Source organism: Leptodactylus fuscus, chromosome 2, assembly GCF_031893055.1.
Source record: "Leptodactylus fuscus isolate aLepFus1 chromosome 2, aLepFus1.hap2, whole genome shotgun sequence".
Taxonomy (NCBI): Eukaryota; Metazoa; Chordata; class Amphibia; order Anura; family Leptodactylidae; genus Leptodactylus; species Leptodactylus fuscus.
Window position 1 is genome coordinate 163,620,675 of NC_134266.1, and position 20,500 is coordinate 163,641,174.

Sequence of the window (20,500 nt, forward strand, 5' to 3'; positions counted from 1 at the left end):
CGTCAGCGCGGATCAGAATAATAAAGGTAGGAAAAGAATAGCCTTTCCTAAGGCTATTCCAGTGTGGTCTTAGTTCAAAAAGGGATTCTAATAGAATTCCTTTAAAGAGGACCTTTCACCATATCTGGGCACATGCAGTGTTATATACTGCCGGAAAGCTGACAGTGCGCTGAGTTCAGCGCACTGTCGGCTTTCCCGATGTGTGCCCGGTATGAAGAGCTTACGGTCCGGTACCGTAGCTCTTCTATGGTCAGAAGGGCGTTTCTGACCATTAGCCAGAGACGTCCTTCTGCCTCGCGGCGCCAATCGCGCTGTGCTGTGAGAGCCGGGAGGAACGCCCCCTCCCTCTGCTCACACAGCTCGTCCATAGACGAGTATTATCAGGAGAGGGAGGGGGCGTTCCTCCCCGCTCCACAGCACAGCGCGATTGGCGCCGCGAGGCAGAAGGACGTCTCTGGCTAATGGTCAGAAACGCCCTTCTGACCATAGAAGAGCTACGGTACCGGACCGTAAGCTCTTCATACCGGGCACACATCGGGAAAGCCGACAGTGCGCTGAACTCAGCGCACTGTCAGCTTTCCGGCAGTATATAACACTGCCTGTGCCCGAATATGGTGAAAGGTCCTCTTAAAGTGTAAAGATTTCTCAAAATAAATTTGGTGCACACTCAAGAAAAAAAAATGACTTCAAAATATGCCCCCATGATAAAATCTGATGAACTAATATTCAGTCATAAACCGTTCCTCCACAAATATGTGAACATGCAGGTTTGAGGAGAACCAACTCCACATTTATGTTTATGGGAATTATCTATCCATACAAATGTCTATGGCGAGTAGAGTTAGAGGTCTTCATACGTTTGACCATCGCATACAGACTATCATACAGGTAGAATCATCTTAAGCAAAGGTCTATACATTAAAATTTCCCCAAATGATGCATTTGTAAACTAAAACTGGAATGTAGATTTTGTAAAAATATAGTTAGATGTGTATATATATTTTTTAATCTGTAGTTAAGACAAGTTATTAGGAAATAGTGCTTGTATCAGTTTCACTGTACATGGGCTTGTTCTGAAAAGAATCTTCATAAAATGATGTGAACAAGGATTGAGCAGCTTCATTGTTAAAATGAGATGACACCCCTGGTTAGATTATCCCCAACACCTACCGCACATCAGCCATTACATCAATGACCTCATGCTTGTATCATATTCCGACATCGTATAGAATACACAGGAACCCAGAGATGGGTATGAACAAGGCCTTGGATATACTAAATCCATAATGTATTATAGTGAACAAAATGGGTTTATAACAATTTAAAGTGTAACTAAACGTCTGGACAACTTTTGATTTTCTGGCAGTATTTGTGTCATTATTACATTTTGGATCCTTTCTGTGAAATCCTGCATTTTTACTTTTTCTCTGCTTCTATATTGAGAGCTTTTCCTCTCACAGAAGTGCATGGGAGTATGGAGGTGTGTAAGAGGTATAGAAAATGAGGGAGAGGGGTCTATACAATACTGTTATATCTCAGACATTACAAAACGTCCAAACTTTTGTTTCATATGAAAGAGGAGATTCTATTCTTCCTTGTGACACAATGTATAGGCGACATCAAATTATTTCCAGAAATATCACTGATTGAAGACAGTCAGGATTGGGATTTTTATTTTTATATCATATATAATACAAAGCTGCATATAAATATCTGGATCCGACTTTTTTCAACCTGTGTTATCTCTGGAAATAATTTAGATAGCACCGCACCTTAGTGTCACATGAAAGAAGAGAATCTTCTCTTCCACGTGAAACAAAAAGTATGTTTTATGTTTGAGATATAACTATTTAAAGTGACCCTCAATTACACCCATAGACAGTAACATGCAGAAAGAGGCAGAAACGGTTCACACTACAGAAGCAAAGGAAAGAGTGAAAATACGCAGAATTTCACAAAAATTATCTACAATTTGTAAAGTATTAAAATTTATTAATGACACAAATATAGCCCGAAATCCAAAGCTGTCTGAAAGTTTAGTTATGCCTTAAAGGGAGTTGGTCCGCATACAGCTTTTTATAAATAGGCAACAGAGTCCACAAGGGCTGCTTAGGGTGTTCTCTTAGATTCAAGTATCCAGGAAATCTGAAAGAACACCCTAAAACTAAGGCCCCATGTTGTGGAAAAGCTACTTTTTTTTTCTCCCCCAAACCAAGGTGTGGCTACAAAATGAATGAGAAATATATAGGAAGGACTTATACTTCTTCTTTCTACCCAATCCACTCTTGGCTTTGGTTCATAAAAACGCAGCACAGTCTGCAACAACAACAAAAATAAGGGGCCACACGGTGGTTCAGTGGTTAGCACTGCAGCCTTGCAGCGCTGGAGTCCTGGTGTTCAAATCCCGCCAAGGGCAAAAAACCATCTGCAAGGAGTTTGTATGTTCTCCCCGTGTTTGCATGGATTTCCATCCCATATTCCAAAAAAGACATACTGATAGGGAAAAATGTACATTGTGAGCTCTATGTGGGGCTCACAATCTACATTTAAAAAAAAAACAAAAAAAAACCAAAAAAACAAACAAACAGCTTTTCTGCAACATGGTGCCTTAGCGTAATAGCACTTGTTGCATACATATAAAGCTTTTTTTTTTTTTTTTTTTTAAAGTACCATTGGAATCTTTATTTAAAACAAAAATATAAATAAAAAATACCAGTGGTATGGTACAGTACAATAAAAAAGTACCATTGGAATCTCTGTAAATTACCCTACAGTACTGTGCGTTTAATTACTGTCGTCATGCTGACAGACTCCCTTTAAGAACAAATGTTAAGGCGTACCACATCAAATGATGGCCTAGATACATGCTTATTAAACGTACTACAGTTAACATTCATATGTCCATATTATTAGTAATGAGATATTCAAACAGGAGAGCAACGTTTAGGTTAGTAACAACCTTTTCCTTCTGCACTTTCCAAAGAGGTCTTCCTTATTCTGCATTGCAGTTCCATTTTCATGAACAGGAGTGTTTTATACTTATGAAAGTTAGCTGAAATGGCTTTAGAAGAGTTTCTGCTCCTGTTGGGGCTTTACACTGTGCACTAGGCAATTGCCCCCAAGTGCTACCCAGCTTTGTTTGAGTGACATTTCCCATTTTGACACTTTGCCAGAAGCTGCCTCTGTCTGACGCTGGCCTCATGTGATTATTGGGGCAACCTGAAGTCATTATAACAAGTCAGTGTTCTGCTCCTTGTCAGGATCAGCTGTGAAGCGAGAGGTAGAAAGGTCACCAAAGCAATATAGGGTGGAGCTGGGCAGGAGTTATCACTGGTTATCAAAATTACGGAGTAAAGCTTTAGCAGAAGGAACACCCCTAAAGCCCTTTTCAGATCATTTGCATACATATAAAACAAAGATTTTCATAAAACTGGAGCAGCAATGCAGAAAGTGTAAAAACAGCCCTACAAAATACTGTCATTAGTTATAGACTGATGTTCTTGCTGACAGACTCCCTTTAATGGCGCTATGGTTCTGATACAATTTGCAGTATTAGGTCCCATTCACACAACAGTACTTGTAAACCAAAACCATACGTAGGTCCAAAACACAGAAGATGTACAAGTATTTCCATTTAAACCTTCCGTTACTGCTGTGAGAATAAATCCTTAGTTCTTCCCGATTGGGCTTAGGACACTTATTTTTTTATCTTCCTGCTTCAATCTCTTCCTTTCAACAGGAAATCAGGATCAGCGCACAATCTGGAGCTGATATTGAGGTAGAATTAGTCTCAAAGTCAGTTCCAGATGTAGCAGTGTGAACATACTGTTATAGAGGAGCTGCCACATGGAAATCTGTAGGCAACATATGAGAGTGGAAGGAATGGAGAAGATTTATATAAAGTTTTGCTGAAAAATAGTCAGTATAACTTGTCATTTATCCATTGAAAGTCAAGGCGGCGCTAACAGTGACTGACAGCCATCTCTGTACATTGTCATAGTCAGAAAGTGGTCAATCACTGATAGGACGAATGATAAGTTATACAAGTTTTTTTTCCCCACAAAACTATCAATCCAGTCAGCAACCTCTGCACTTGCACATGATCGCAATCAGTGCCCAATATGTCAATTAGATTCTGTAATGTCAAGTGGGTGGAGTCATAAAAAAAGACAGTCAGAGGAGGAGAATGTCAGAATCTCCACACAGGAGTCATACAATAAATCAGTCAAACTTGTGTTTAAAGGGATTCAATCATTAAAACTGCATTTTTTCTAACGTGTAGGACTAGTCTTGAGAAAGGCTATTCTTCTCTGCACCACCGTTTCGTAGATATCCCAGTTTTCATCAGTATGTAAACGAGTTTTCTTGCAGCACTGGTGGTGTCCCCAGTGCTGAGAAAAAAACCCTCCAGCGGCTCTACCATGCCTGCGGCCATTTTCTTGTGGCCGCTTACACAGTACGCTCGTGTAAGCAACCACAAGAAAATGGCTGCAGGCATGCGCAGTCAGCTCTGCCTGATGGCATGCGCAGGTGTCCCTTTTAAAGCCAGAATAAGCCATCCGAAGAACACATCGCGGAGAGGGCATTCCAGAGGAAGAAGAGGCAGTCGCTAGAGTTTTTTTTCGCAACACTGAGGATCCACTATTTGGATGCTATTTGAGCGCTGGGGACTGCCCCCAGTGCTGTGAGAAAACTCATTTGCATACCGATAAAAACCGAGATTTCTACCGAACGGCAGCACGGAGAAGACATCTAGAGGTAGGAGAAGAATAGCTTTTCTTAAGGCTATTCCTACATGTTATCGATTTAAAAAATTCAGTTTTAATGATAGAATCCCTTTAAGTGGAGGGCTGTGTTCCAACAAGTTTAGCAGTACTATGGTAGAAAAGTTTCTGAAACCTACATACTGCCATATGTTGCTGAGGAAATGTTAGTGCCCTTACCTCCATTATGTTAACTAAAACCTAGACTTTTCAATCTCTCTGGGAACATGCTATGTTGTTCAATTTAAATTTTCAGCTTTGGGGGCTGTCCAGTAGGAGAAAATGTATTTATTTATTTAAAGGAAAAAGATTTTTTTTTAAAAAAAGGAAAGAATGGGTTTTTAAACAAAAAAATAATTCACATCACCATTTTGGTAGACAATATGGTCTCACCACTGATGGGAATCACTCTCTCGGCCAATATCGGATTAAGGCTGATTATTACTGCGGTCAGTAACTGGCTGAGTGCTTGGCTCCTGAATGATTAGTGGATCTGTGAAGTCGAAACCCTCAGGGAGACCTGGTAAGTGTCACAATGGTGAGGTTAGAAATTATTCCTTCCTTTTTTATTCAACCCATTCTGGCCCTTTTCTAAGAAACATTTTACCTTGCCGGACATCTACTATGGAAGTTACAGTATACAATAGATGACAGATCTTGCTGGCAATAGTTGCTGGAAAATTAGGTTTTACTTACAAAAGGTTGTCAGGGGGTGTAGTTGTATTTATATGGTTTCAGGGTTTTCCTGATGCTGGACCTAGAAGTTCAGGGCTGGTTCCAAACTCAGGTTGCTCTACCTCTTCTCCTGTTCTCAAAGGTAGTTTGCCTGTGCTTTGGGGGCTGGCTGACTATGGTAACTCTGAGTAAAAATAGGTGAGTAGTGAGGAGGCAGAACAATTCAGGGGACAAGGACTGGTTTCGATCACATGATATAATGCTGGAACCAATCTGAAACCGCCAGGCCAGGCATCAAGAAAACACTGGTGCATGCAAATACAATTACACACCAGAGATGTGAGGGATAACCTTTACAAGAGGTTTCTCTTTGCTCACGCAATTACTATGAAACTGGTTAGTTACATTATTACACACACATTAATTTGGAGTAAGCTACACACGTGGGATAAATTCCCCCACCACACGTGACAACTCTTATTTGGCCTATGGCTTCTCCATAAAGTGGTTTTATTAGAATTATTAATGAACCTCCAGTGTGATAACCTGGTCTGCTACTTCTTGAGTGGGCCTTTGCATGATGAATGGCTCCACCAAGTGCAATCGCTAAGTCAACAGCATGCTGAACTGGACTTCGGTTTTCTATGTAGATTAACTGTATCATTGTGGATCAGCTGGTCTGATCTTTCCTCAATAGCCAAAACCCTTCTGACCGCTTCTTCAAATGCTGCTGCCACATTGGTGGCATCTTTTGCACTGGTTTCAAAATATGGATGATTCCCATTGTCTCTGCACCAAATCTGAGCTTCTTCCATGGACACTTGACGATCACTGATATCAACTTTGTTTCCCAAAACGACAAATGGGAAAGTGTCTGGGTCTTTGACATCTGCATAGTAGATGAATTCTTTCTTCCAGTTGTTCAAGTTCTGAAAGCTTTGCAAGTCATCTACACTAAATGTGAGTAGACAACAGTCAGATCCCCTATAGAAAGGGGTCCGCAAGCTCCTGAACCGTTCCTGGCCTGCAGTGTCCCAGATCTGCATGGTGACCATATGATTGTCCACTTCAAGCTCCTTGTTCAAAAACTCAACGCCTATAGTATGAAACAGCTGAGTATCAAACTTGTTGGTGACGTATCGATTCATCAGAGAACTCTTCCCCACACCTCCATCTCCCAAAAGGATTACTTTCAGTAATGAAGACTTTGATGCCATTGTAAAAGTTATATATAAAAAAATATATAAATATATCTGTCTTCAATAGGTCGTTCTAAGGAGAGAAAAAAAACAAAACGCTTTTTACATGAAAATCAAGTCTGCACTTGGCAACAGTTAAGAAATAGCTGGAAAACACCCTGCAACACACACAGATCATGGCAAGTGGAAACACTATATAAGGGTAAGTTCACACTACTGATACGCTGCCTGATTCTGAATGTTAAAACACGTTCAGAATCAGCGCGTATAAAGCAGATCCCATTCATTTCAATGGGAGCCGGCATACGAGCGCTCCCCAATGAAATGAATGGGCTGCTTTTTTCACTACGAGCAACCCCATTGAAGTGAATGGAAAGTGCTCGCATGTATGGCTCGGAAAGAGCTGAGCTAGCCGTACACGCCAGCACTTCCCATTCACTTCAATGAGAATGCTCGTAGTGAAAAAAGCAGCCCATTCATTTCAATGGGGAGCGCTCGTATGCCGGCTCCCATTGAAATGAATGGGAACTGCTTTTTAGACGCGCTGATTCTGAACGTGTTTTAATGTTCAGAATCAGGCAGCATATCAGTAGTGTGAATGCACCGTAACATGTGGAAAATACAAAGCACCTTAGCAATCCTTCGGTTATGGATTCACAGTAACTTCTTAAAGCTGCACTCCAGTTTTTTTTTCATTTCCCCTATTCTTCCACTGTCTAGAGATATATATATATATATATATATATATATATATATATTACATATATACATACATACACATACATATACACAGTACAGACCAAAAGTTTGGACATACCTTCTCATTCAAAGATTGACCGCAGAGTGAAGTCTCCTACCTTTAGTTGTCTTCTCCGCGCCGCCGTTCCGTAGAAGTACCGGTTTTCGCCGGTATGCAAATGAGTTCTCTCGCAGCACTGGGGATGGGCCCCAGTGCTCAAACAGCTGCCAGACAGCGCTCAAACAGCGGGCCTTGGGCAGAGCCTACCGCGCATGCCCGTTGCCGCAAGAAAAATGGCCGCTTGCACAGTAAGACGGCTTTGGCTGAGACCTACAAGTTTCACCGCCTCCACCGGAAGAAGACACAGGAAGACAACGTTCCTGAAGAAGATGGAGGCGGCGCTGGAGAGTTCTCTGGCAGCATTGAGGATGCCCCCAGTGCTGTTTGAGCGCTGGGGCCCGCCCCCAGCGCTGCAAGAGAACTCACTTGCATACCGGCGAAAACCGGTATTTCTACGGAACGGCAGCGCGGAGAAGACAACTAAAGGTAGGGGACAAATAGCCTTTCTTAAGGCTATTCCTACATGTTAGGGACAAACAATTCATTCTCAATGATAGGATCCCTTTAATATTCAGCTAATATTACCATCATCCTGACCTGATAAGGGCTCGTTCACATCTGCGCCCGGTCTCCGTTATGCAGGTTTCCGTTTCCTGCACAAAGCAGAGGCAGGATACGGAAACCTGCAGGACTCTCTCACCCATTCATTTGAATGGGTTTGAAAGCTGCCCAGCCATGAGCGGCGGTGAATGTTTTATGCTCTCCGCCGTGAAACCGAGTTTTTGAATCCGGACACAGAGTCGGACATGCAGTACTCGGTGTCCGGATTTTAAAAAAAAAACGGTTTCGCGGCGGAGAGCATAAAACGCTCACCGCCGTTCACGGCCGGACCCGGTCTGTGGTTTCCATCTTCTTGCATGCAGAAGACGGAAACCACAGAATGGAGCGCCGAACACAGGTGTGAACCTAATGTAAGATGTACAGAGCTAAAAAGTCAGTTTTGTGACCTATATGTGTGAACTCGCAGCTCAGTCTCCATAACTGTATACAGGAAAATATAGAGAGAAGTAGGATTACAGGTTATACATAATACAGTCTTCAGCTGCCCGTGTGATGCTGTACTAATGATAGCAGTGCAAAGAAGATGCCAAGATGGTGTCTGATCAGGAGCTAAGCAGAAGCTGGAATGGAGGGATATAGTACACTATACATGAAAGAAACCTGGAGAGACAGTCAGGTAATGAGTGAGGGAATGGGGAAAAAAAAAAGAAGCCAGGAATCAGCTTGCAGCAGGACAACCTGTCCCCTACAGTTTCATCCACAATGGAAAACCAGATCTATCCAAGGATAGAAATATGTGGTGTCATGCGGCCAAAATATTGCACAGTCATCTTACTAGCAAATAATGAAAATAAACGCAGTTACATTTTGACTCGAAACTTGCTGAAACCACAAGACAGTCACAAAAAACAAATTAGGTGCAAGTTGCAACACAACTACATCCATGCTTATTTGTGTGAAAGGGAGTGATCTAGCCCTTACCCTAAGACAAAAGTAAAGTTGTTTCATACCCTTTTGCGTCACTGCCCGACATCACTCAGCAACTACAAGAAGAAGAACATGAATTTCTTTAGACTGATTATACTCCGAATATTTTCAGGTCAAAAACAAAAACGGGTTGCCCTCACCCATTTTGAAAATTAAGTTTAAGGCCCTACGTTGTGGAAAAGCTGCATTTTTTTTGGTGCAGATATTTTTTTTTTTTTGAGCCACAGCCAGACCTGGATTTAGTAACACTGACTTCTTTACATTGCACATTCCTTCTGTAGCCATTCTTGGCTTTGGCTCAAAAAAACACTGCAAAATCTGCAAAAAAAAAGCAGCTTTTGCACATCATGAACCCTCAGCCTAAAGAGGGGGGGGGGGGTATGACATTTGTAGATACCGTAATTAAAAGTTAAATATTTTTAGAACTAGAAGCAATTACAATTTTTTCAGAGTTTTAAAGATTTTCTCTAACCATCTCAGTAGTGACAGTCTTTTGTCTTGTTGGGTTGCCAATGGATAAGAGCACAAATGCAAGAACTTTCTATAGCCCAGCGATGATTTTCTTATTGTGGACAGGCTATCAAGACAAGGACACTTCATGTATGAAAATTGAACACAGACACAATAAGATGAGGTTTCTGACAAGTGCTACACTGTAGAAAGTTCCTGCAACAGAACATCACTCTGTAATTTCTGCTTCTGGTTCACTTGCCATGTGATATCAGATCCACAGGTCATATGGCCAGTTTGCAGCTCAGCCCCTTTGAAGTTAATGGGGCTTGGCTATAATACCCTTTACCTTAACCTCTCTGGTTCAGCACCACAGCTCTGTAGTGTTGTTCTGATTGACACACTACAACCAGTAGCAGTAGAGGCTAGAATTTGGCTGTTGTTGAAGTGACATCATCTGAAGCTACAATGTCATAGTGGCTGTACCAGAGGGAGTAAACAAAAGAGTACATAATCTTTCAGAGTTTTATAAAATATCCCAAAATAGGCTTTTCTTTCAAACTGGACAGCCCCTTTAGGCTCAGGCCTCAGCTTTTTTTGTTGCAAATTTTGTGCAATTATTTGCATTATATATATATATATATATATATATATATATATATATATATATATATATATATATATATATATATACCGTATTTTGCGGACTATAAGGCGCACCGGACTATAAGGCGCATTACCCATGAGCGCCTTATAGTCCTGCCTAGGTCCATATATAAGGCGCACCGGACTACAAGGCGCAGCGCTGTCCGGTGCGCCTTATATGATTGAAAGCGGCGGCCGGCAGACTTTGCCGGCGGCCGCTTAACCCCCCCGCGTGCCAGCCGCTTCTATTCATTTCAATGGTACGCTTCCATTGAAATGAATGGAAGCGCTCGGCACACGAGGAGTTAAAGAACTTCCTTCTTGATCATGTCGGAATAATCTCCTTACCTTTTTACCATAGCCAGCGCCGCCTTCTTCCGCAGCTCCGTCTCTGTCTTCTTTGGGCCTCATGGATGACGCATGCGCAGTTGGCTCTAACAGGCTCTCGCAGCCAGAGCCGACTGCGCATGCGTCATCCATGAGGCCCAAAGACGACGACACGGAAGGCGCGAACACAGCTCAGGGAGAAGGCGGCGCTGGCTATGGGAAAGGTAAGAGATGAATAGTTTTTTAAGGCTATTCCGACGTGGTTAGGGGGAAGAGGTTCTTTTAATGGTAGAATCTAGAGTTGAGCGAGTACTGTTCGGATCGGCTGATCCGAACAGTACTCGCTCATCTCTAGTAGAATCTAAGCAGCGGCCGCCGGCAAAGTCTGCATGCCGCTTCCATACATTACAATGAGAGCGCACTATTCAAATAGTTAGAGATGAACGAATACTATTTGAATAGCGCGCTCCCATTGCAATGTATGGAAGCGGCATGCAGACTTTGCCGGCGGCCGCCGCTTAACTCCTCGCGTGCCGCCGCTTAACTCCTCGCGTGCCGCCGCTTCAAGCCTTATATAAGGCGCACCGGACTATAAGGCGCACTTTCGATTTCTGAGGAAATCGAAGTATTTTATGTGCGCCTTATAGTCCGGAAAATACGGTATATATATATATATATATATATATATATATATATATATTTTATCTTATACTTCTACCTTCTGCTCATTCCATTCCTGGCTTTGGCTCAAAAAACTGCAACAAAATAAAGTTGCGTTTCTGCAACATGGGGCGTCAGCCTGAAAATGGTTTCCCAAAATTGATACAACCGATATATATTATTTATCCATAAAGAGAAAGAATAGCAATGGCTGTCGCATGATCAATAGGGTAAAATATATGCTATATATCTTTTTTTTTTTTTTAAATTACTATTGTAGACTTACAAGGTTTATTTCTATAATAACAGAAAACTCCTCCAGCGCTTACTGTTTTAAGCCTCATTCACACGTGACTTCTGTACTTCTCTCGGACACACAACCTGTTTGTTTCATTTTCTATAGTTTTTAAATCTCTGGGTCTGTGAAAAGTGGATGAAATGCTGATGTCTGAATAAACACATTGAAATGAATGAATGGTATGGTTTCTGAGAAAAAATTGAGATGCCACATGTATGAGACATGTGAATGTGTGAATAAAGCCTTACCATATATTTTGAGCCTTGTATTCTTATATATTCTGGTAATATTTCTATGCACCAGTACTCTTTGCATTCAGTAGTTATCTCAAAGTAGTTCTGCAGCATACCCCAGTAACGGGAGCCGAGATGTAAGAGTCATAATTCACATTAAAGCAAGAATCATAAAAAATAACCATCTGACATCCAGTATGGAAAAATACAGAACCATACAAGCTTTGTTTCCTGCTTAGTGAAGAGTGCGGCAGCAAAATGTCATATGACTGCAGCATGAGAGCATCATTGAGAAAGAGGCAATCTGAAACATAGCATTGTACAGTGAGGGGAATATAACCACCGCCGATAACTATGGAGGGAACTACTGAAATGAAGGGAGCCATCCAAACGTAAAGCTTTGAACGACTGGTAGCCCCAAAATCCAACATGACAGATTAAAATAACAACAGGTTTTCTTTTAGACAGTTGGTCATTTGCACAAGAAGATGTGGACAATGAAGCTGAATCGGGAGAGGGGAGCAGGCCTCTACTAGTCACCTCTGGTTGTAGCTTATTACCCTCAGAATACATGTATTAAGCATGATACAATCCAACATGCCCAACTATTCTGTCCTCCAACATCTGCTGTTGGGAGACCACACATACATTATGGTCAGCTACTGCTGTCAAAATAAAGTTAGAGCATATGAGTAGGTTAGGACCGTAAAGACTGTGTACAACCCCTTGATAATATTGAATAATATAAAATAACTGTCCGTCTCCCTAAAGCTGACAAGTCGATCATCTCTGCCCATAGCAGGCCAAAGTTTCATGGAAGAATTCTAGGCAATTTAACACTAAGTTAATAAATACCAGAAAGACGACGTACGGCGACTGGTCTAACTGAAGTCATAAGACGTCAATAAAACAAAGTGCATAAAAAAGAGGCAGCAGAAGTGGCTTTAATGTAACCATACTGAATATAGTAGTCATGAGGACAAGACGTAATGAGAGAGATCATGCTCCACATGAATTTTGATTAAAAGTCATGTGCCTGTCACTCAGATGAGGCAGAAAATGGGACGAAAAGGAGATCAATGGACGTAGCTCTGGATAGCAGAAATAATGTGAGAAGAGAGAAACTTCTGTTACCATAAGTACAGAGTGTCAGGGTACCTGAACCAGGGATGGAAAGTAAGGGGTCACAGTTGTAGAGTCGGACCGACTGTGAGTGACGTAAAAAAAAAAAAACAACAACCAGATTCCGGCTTCAAAATAAAATTATTAATTATTTGTATAGGGAATTGCAACCTCTTCCAACTGTCACCAATGTGTTAGAGAACATTACAGTGACAAACAACACTCTTTGTTATATATGTCACTTTTGTAGATTTGGAAAAACACAAACAAACAAAAAAAAAATTAAAATTTTTATGCAAATCAGGCAGTTGGTGCACTGGAGGCGGGACTTCAACTACCTGGCGCAGTGATCTTGGAATTCAGCCCCTTACCATCTTCTGCTGGTGCCATACCTTCCAGGGAGAGGTAATCCTCCCGCTTTGACACGCTTGAGCAACAAGAGCCATGCTCCCAGGGCAGAAGGCCCGCCCCTAATGCACCCCTAATGAACTTCCTTATTTGTATAAGACTTTTTCTACACAAGTGACACATATAATACTCTGTAATGCAGTGTTAGCAGGTTTATAGAGGTGGTAGATATATCAGATATTATACAATTATGTCTTACTATTGTATAATTAATTAGATGTATAGTTTGAGGAATGGTTACCTACACAGGAATTCCATCTCTAGTTTTTTTAATAAATTCGAGGATTTTTACTGCTTCTGACTGGCCATGGTTGTCATTTATAAAGGCACTAGCTTTTACCCGCGACTTCATCTGCGGTGATTTGAGAATTGGGCGGACACAGACGTGTGAAACTGTAAAAGTGCTTTAAAAAGTTTGGTGGGCTAGCAAATGTGATGTGTTGTATTGTGAATGTCGTGATACAGACAATGTGATGTGTTGTATTATGTATGTCGTGATACAGACAATGTGATGTGTTGTATTGTGTCAGACAATGTGATGTGTTGTTTTGTGTCAGACAATGTGATGTGTTGTATTGTGTCAGACAATGTGATGTGTTGTATTGTGTCAGACAATGTGATGTGTTGTATTGTGTATGTCGTGATACAGACAATGTGATGTGTTGTATTGTGTCAGACAATGTGATGTGTTGTTTTGTGTCAGACAATGTGATGTGTTGTATTGTGTCAGACAATGTGATGTGTTGTATTGTGTATGTTGTGATACAGACAATGTGATGTGTTGTATTGTGTCAGACAATGTGATGTGTTGTATTGTGTCAGACAATGTGATGTGTTGTATTGTGTCAGACAATGTGATGTGTTGTATTGTGTATGTCGTGATACAGACAATGTGATGTGTTATATAGTGGAAAGCTATATGTAAAATGTGAGTGAGTAGAGTGAGGGCTACTCCTGAGGTGACAGTAAGGGCTAGTTCACACGTGGGCAAAGGGGAGGTTTTTGACAGCGGAATTCGCTTCAAAAACCTCTCCTTTAACATGGTGGTCTATGTAGACCACTAGCTTTTTTTTTCCTCCTAGCGTTTTCCGCCTGAAGAAGCGACATGACCTTTCTTCAGGCGGAAAACGCCTGAAGAATTGCATAGAAGTGAATGGGAGGCGAAAACCGCGCAGTAAAAAACCGCGCGGTTTTTTGCACACAAAACCGCGCGTTTTTTTGCAAAAAACCGCGCGGTTTTCGCCTACAGTTTCTATAGCACATATAGGAAAAAAAACCCTAGCGAAAACCGCTAGCGAAAACCGCGTCAAAAACCTCGTCAAAAACCGCGTGGAATGCAAAAAACAGCGTCAAAAAAACTCCGAGGTTTTTTACCTCGCACAAATAAGCTAGGCGGTTTTCACGTGTGAACTGACCCTAAGGAGTGTGCAGGCAGGTTGAGGCAGGAAATGCCAGGCAGTGTGTGTGAGTGTGTATGTAGTGATACAGACAATCTGATGTGTTGTGTATGTAGTGATACAGACAATGTGATGTGTTATGTGAGTGAGTAGAGTGAGGGCTACTCCTGAGGTGCAGGCAGGTTGAGGCAGGAAATGCGAGGCAGTGTGTGTGAGTCTATAGCTGGGGTTAGGAGTCCTGCTTTTGTGAGTCTCCTGCTAGGAAGCCATGTTGTTTAGTGACACCAAAGTAGCCTGTGACTCAATCTTAAGGGAAAACTATGTTTGTGGAAAATTGCACGCAAATCCGTCCAGGCGTTTTAGCGTGATTGAGGAACAAACATCCAAACTCACAAACATCCAAACACACAAACTTTCACACTTATAATATTACCGTATTTTACGGACTATAAGGCGCACTGGACTATAAGCCGCATTGCCCATGAGCGCCTTATAGTCCGTCTCGGTTCATATATAAGGCGCACCGGACTATAAGCCGCAGTCCGGTGCGCATTATATCTTATTGAAAGCGGCGGCAGGCAGACTTTGCCAGCGGCCGCTTAACCCCCCGCATGCCAGCCGCTTCTATTGGAAGCGCTCGGCAGGCGAGGAGGGGCTCTATCAGCAAAATCATGCTGATAGAGCCCAACCGTAAACGTTAGGTTAAACTACCCCCCCGTTTTAAAATAAAAGCCTGAAACAGAATGTCAAACTTACCGAGCGGTGTAGGGTGGGCGGGCATTCAGGCCTCCTCTTCCTCCGATGTTCCGTCCTCCTCCGGCGCTCGCAAGCTGATAATGGCCAGGGCACATGCGCAGTAGAAGCATTATGATATTGCGCATGCGCCCCGGCCATTATCAGCGAGCGCCGGAGGAGAAGGACGGAACATCGGAGGCAGAGGAGGCCTGAATGCCCGTCCGCCCGCTCACCCTGCACCGCTGGGTAAGTTTCACGTTCTGTTTCAGGCCGGCGTGACAGCAGGGCTGCCGGACACTTCCTATTCATTTCTATGGGAGCCGACATGCGAGCGCTCCCCATAGAAATGAATGGACTGCTTTTTTCCATTCATTTCTATAGGGAGCGCTCGCATGCCGGCTCTCATAGAAATGAATGGGAAGTGTCTGTCCATTCATTTCTATGGGGAGCGCTCGCATGCCTGCTCCCATAGAAATGAATAGGAAGTGTCCGGCAGCCCTGCTGTAACGCCGGCGTGTACGGCTGTGATACACGCCGGCGTTCGGTAGTGTGAATGCACCCTTACGGTGCCTTTTATGTATGTATGGAAGCGGCTGCAGTCTTTGCCGCCGCTTCCATCCATATATAAGCCGCACCGGACTATAAGCCGCACTTACGATTTCTGAGGAAATCGTAGGTTTTTATGTGCGGCTTATAGTCCGGAAAATACGGTAGTAGGATTGGTGTCAGGCTGTGGTATAACAGGAGCAAGAGGTTTGGCCTAGCACAGACATTCTGAATAAATTCATGGACATCTACTCTGTTCTAAGAAGTATAATGTCTCCACAGTAACAAGTACAGACGACTACTGAGGAATAAATTTACTTTAACAGGATAAAGGGATCTTTGCGCTCTCTCATTACTTCATTAAGAAGTTAGGACTATAAAGCGGCAGCCCTCAATACTAGGGTAGGTCTCCATGGCAATGCGGCACTTTCACCCAATGTTACACCACACAGAGTCCCAGCCTTCCCCAACTTAACTATCTATGCCCTGTTAGTAAGGCATTACTTTTATTTTTCATGTAGGTCCCCAAGTGTCCCTGATGTGCCTCTACTAGTAATTCTTAACATGAAGAAGATGCTTTTACACATAAACAGAGATTAAAGGTCCTTTTATATAACAGACGCCCACAATAGGACAAAATATGACACTCACGACCTGCCATTACACGCATCAATGAACCCGCTATATGGGGAGAAGGACATTAGTAAGATTTTTCGTCGTCCCCAATACAGTTTGTATATTGTGAGTAGCAGAAATGACCAGATTTAGGCTAGGGTCCCAAGGGACGGAAACACTGCGATTTGCCCAAGGCGTTTTGCAGTAAGGGCAAAGTGGAAGGGATTCTAGAGAATCCCATGCCCACTTTGCGGTAACAACCATAGTGCGGACACGTCGCAATTTCCAGAACTGGCACGGTTTTGGAAATCGCAGCATGCCAATTGTACCTATGGAAATGTCTGCGGTTTCCCCATAGATATAATTGTAACAGAAAGTCTGCAGAGGAAAACTCCAGGAACTTTCTTTTTTTGCCTTTTTAAATGTAGATTGTGAGCCCCATATAGGGATCACAATGTACTTTTTTTTCCCTATCGGTATGTCTTTGTAGAATGGGAGGAAATCCACACAAACACGGGGAGAACATACAAACTCCTTGCAGATGTTGTTCCTGGCGGGATTCAAACCCAGGACTCCAGCGCTGCAAGGCTGCAGTGCTAACCACTGAGCCACCATGTTGCCCCAAATCCACAAACTTTCTGTCTAAAGGGCTGCAGGAAGAACCATGATGCGTTGCCACAGCGGTTTTCGCCGCATAGCTTTTTTGCTGCAGGTCATCCCGTGGGGCCTTAGCCTTACTAATAGTTAGCCAGTATAAAACTTAGGCAGTCTACAATTCTGCCACAGATTTATCACAGTGACTGATGTGGCATATCTTTACCTTATACTACCTTTTACTTGTCTTATTTTCAGACAGAATGTTTTGACCCTATATTACCACATTTTTGGTGGACTGTGGTGCATTTAAGTCATGCCCCCTCTTACGGAGAACTCACACCCACACTGTGACATGTTTATGCCAGTAATAAATCTGGGCCAATGATTTTTATGCCTACAAAAATAACAGCCCTTGTTGGCTAATCGCTGGCCAGATTTCTCCGACCAATGGTCAGGAACAAACATTTGTTCATCAACCCATGTAAAGGACTCTTAACACTTATGGTAGAAAGAATGGTCTGCATCAATAATAGAACAAAAGCTGCAGTGTTCATTGTAAAGAGGTTCACTGTTATTCAGCAAGCTGCTGACACAAGATACAAGAAAAAATATACTATAAGGGCTAATTCACACAGCTGCATTTTCCAGACCAACTAGGCTTGGCTGAACTGAACTCACAGCATCATAGTTCGGCTACATTCACACCTGCGCCTGATCTCCGTTCAGAGATTCCGTTCCGGATTCCGCTTTAAAAATACAGAGAAAAAAGTCCTGCAAGCAAGGCGGACCCCATTATATTCTATGGTACCAGAAAGTGGAATACAATAGTATAGAAAAGAAGATTATGCCTAATTTTTTGATTCGACACCGAAGTCAAGATCTCACTTGCAGTTACTGAATAGAAATATCCATTCAGCAACAGTTCATAGCTTTACAGTCAGTAACATTCAAGTGAACAGCAGTGCAGGGGAGACTGAAAGGCAAGATAGAGAGGTCGGACCTGAATCTGAATATAATGTGATGCTACATTCTAGTGATATGCCATCAAATTATGAGAGTGGCAGACAACCCACAATGTTCTCCTACATGTAACCTAAAGGCTAGAGGTGGCAGAGGAGTCCTAGTCTGACATCTCTGGATGAGAGAGCTACAGGGTTTTCCCTATAAGCAGAATTTATTTTGCTGACTTCTATAGTGCCATCATATTCTGCAGCGCTGTACGGACATTGTCAGTCACTGTCCCATATAGGGCTCACAATCTACATTCCCTAAGAGCAGGTCTTTGGAGTGTACATAAGCATATTTATTTTTGCAAATAAAAATAATTAAAAATATTGCAGAGTATAAAAGACTTTCTCTAACCATCTCAGTGGTGACAGTCTGTTGTGTTCATCGGTTCCCAATGGATAAGACTATTAATGCAGGAACCTTCTATGGTTTGGGAATTTCCTAATTGTGGAAAGGTTATCAGACATGGACACTACATGTATGAGAAGTTAAACCAATCACAACAACAAAATCATAGGTGGTCCCAGGTCACATAAGGTTCCTGTATTCATTGTCATATCTACTGACAACTGATCAAAACAACAGTTACCGCTAAGATGCTTAGACTAAATCTTTGCAAAAGTTTTAATTACTTATAACTACAAAAGTGTTTAAGGGAGTTGTCCAGGATCTGAAGATAATGGACACTGATGACATATATTGTACACCAAAGATATACTGATAGGGAATGTAGATTGTGAGCCCTATATGGGACAGTGACAATGACTGTAAAGTGCTGTGGAATATGATGGCGCTATATAAGTATAGTAAATAAATACTGTAGACAGAGCTCTGTACACTGTAGAGGTAGCACAGGGGAGCTGCAGTCCTGCTTCCTATCACTTGAATCAGACAGGGTTGCTTCCGGCTGTATAACTCGTATATGCCTTCCAACAACTGCATGAACAATCTGATACTGATGACCTAGCCTATAGCATCAGATCCTGGAAAACCCCCTTTATCTTTTAAAGGTCTACAAAGTGAAATATGGTCAAATTTATTGGAAAACACCTTCAAGTGTTTCCATTCACAGAAAGCAAGCAGCACTAGAAACCTAGAAGGAGCTGACACAAAGGTTTCATTACTCTTGGTCTATACCACCCTGCAATATCCTATGGCTCTCAGGTCAGACACCGGCAAAGCTTTCCTTCTAGCACATAATAACAGAGGTGTCAGCAGCACCGGGCAGGGGCAGGAAGATCTTCCATAGCAGGTTCTACAGGATCTAGGACAAGTCTACCCTGAGCTGATGGACCTCCCTGTACAAGTCGCAGTCCTCCATACACATACATACGACCATACATACATACACACACGGACCTACCATAGCAAGACATCCATACTCAGGCCAAGAGCTGCAGGTATAACACGACAAGTCTAGGTAACACGGACGTGACGTAAGCCCTTCACACTACTGACAACTCCAGTACAAACCTGCATTCAAAGTTTCCAGCCTTACACATGCAGTCTACGCGGCGCAGCTCAGCTCCCGTACCCGGCTCTTCTCCGCCGCCGCCGCCGCCGCCAAGGGAAACAACATGGCGAACGTCAGCAACCCGTCACGTCTCTAGCAGTGGGCGGGCACTGCACTTAGGAACAGCAGGTAGCTCAGCCAATCAGTGGGCGCGCCGCACACGTGACTGCTGTTGACAGTAGTGTAGTGTCAGCAGCCAGTGTGGGTGGGGAGGGTCATGTGACCGGCCCCGGCTCAGTCATGTGCCTGCTAAGTTTCTTAAGAGACGGTTACCAGTGTAGAAGACATGGAAAGTTCTGTGAGCAGGAAACTGACATGTCTTCCTCTATTTTCACTACAGTGTCACTCATGCTTGACTATTTTTTACAGGTTGCCTCTGGGGGAGACTAAAGGCAATGCTGTGGAGATGAGGCCAGTGATGGGTGGCGTCAAATCAGAAAGTTACCGACTGTGACATTGAAATAAAAAGATTACTTTTCTATTTCTGAATATATAGTGTTGATAATTACTTTCATAGGAATACAATCATTGGCTTGTTATGATCTAGTCAAAGCTTTACCGTATCTGACTGACCATGGCTGTCAGCCATTTATAAAGGAGGCTCAAGAATTGGAGTCGGGCTGCAGAAAATAGAGGCTTTAAAGTTCATATTTTGGCCTATGAAATGTCAGCAGGTGTCATCAAGGCTAACAGTAGCTGTGATAGAAAGGAGAGCCAAGTTGGGGGTCTAGGAATGAGAGGGGAGCCATGTTAGGGAGCCAGGAGTGAGAGTAGCCATTCCAGTTTCCAGAAAGGAGACCATGCGGAATACCACGATTAAAGCAGTTATTGGAATGGGGACTAGGAACTAGAGGAAAACAATGTTAAGGGTTATGATTTTAATGTAAAGTGATACTATTTTGGGAACTATGAGTGAAAGGGGAACCATGCTAAGAACCTCAATTTAAAGGGATATCAAGCTG

General features: G+C 42.6%; 1 protein-coding gene across 2 annotated transcripts; it reads right to left on the bottom strand.

Moving 5' to 3' along the window:
- Nucleotides 1-553: 553 nt before the first annotated feature.
- On the bottom strand, nt 554-19,627 carry RAB9A (RAB9A, member RAS oncogene family). 2 transcript variants are annotated; one of them, XM_075265052.1, is made up of 3 exons: nt 19,499-19,627; nt 9,008-9,040; nt 554-6,710 (listed from the first exon to the last, which is right to left on the bottom strand). In XM_075265052.1, exon 3 carries the CDS (start codon nt 6,653-6,655, stop codon nt 6,050-6,052), a length of 606 nt encoding a protein of 201 aa, XP_075121153.1. In that variant the 5' UTR covers nt 6,656-6,710; nt 9,008-9,040; nt 19,499-19,627; the 3' UTR covers nt 554-6,049. The 2 variants fall into 2 exon arrangements, with proteins under 2 accessions (XP_075121153.1, XP_075121154.1); XM_075265053.1 differs by having other exon boundaries at nt 8,979-9,040.
- Nucleotides 19,628-20,500: the final 873 nt, after the last annotated feature.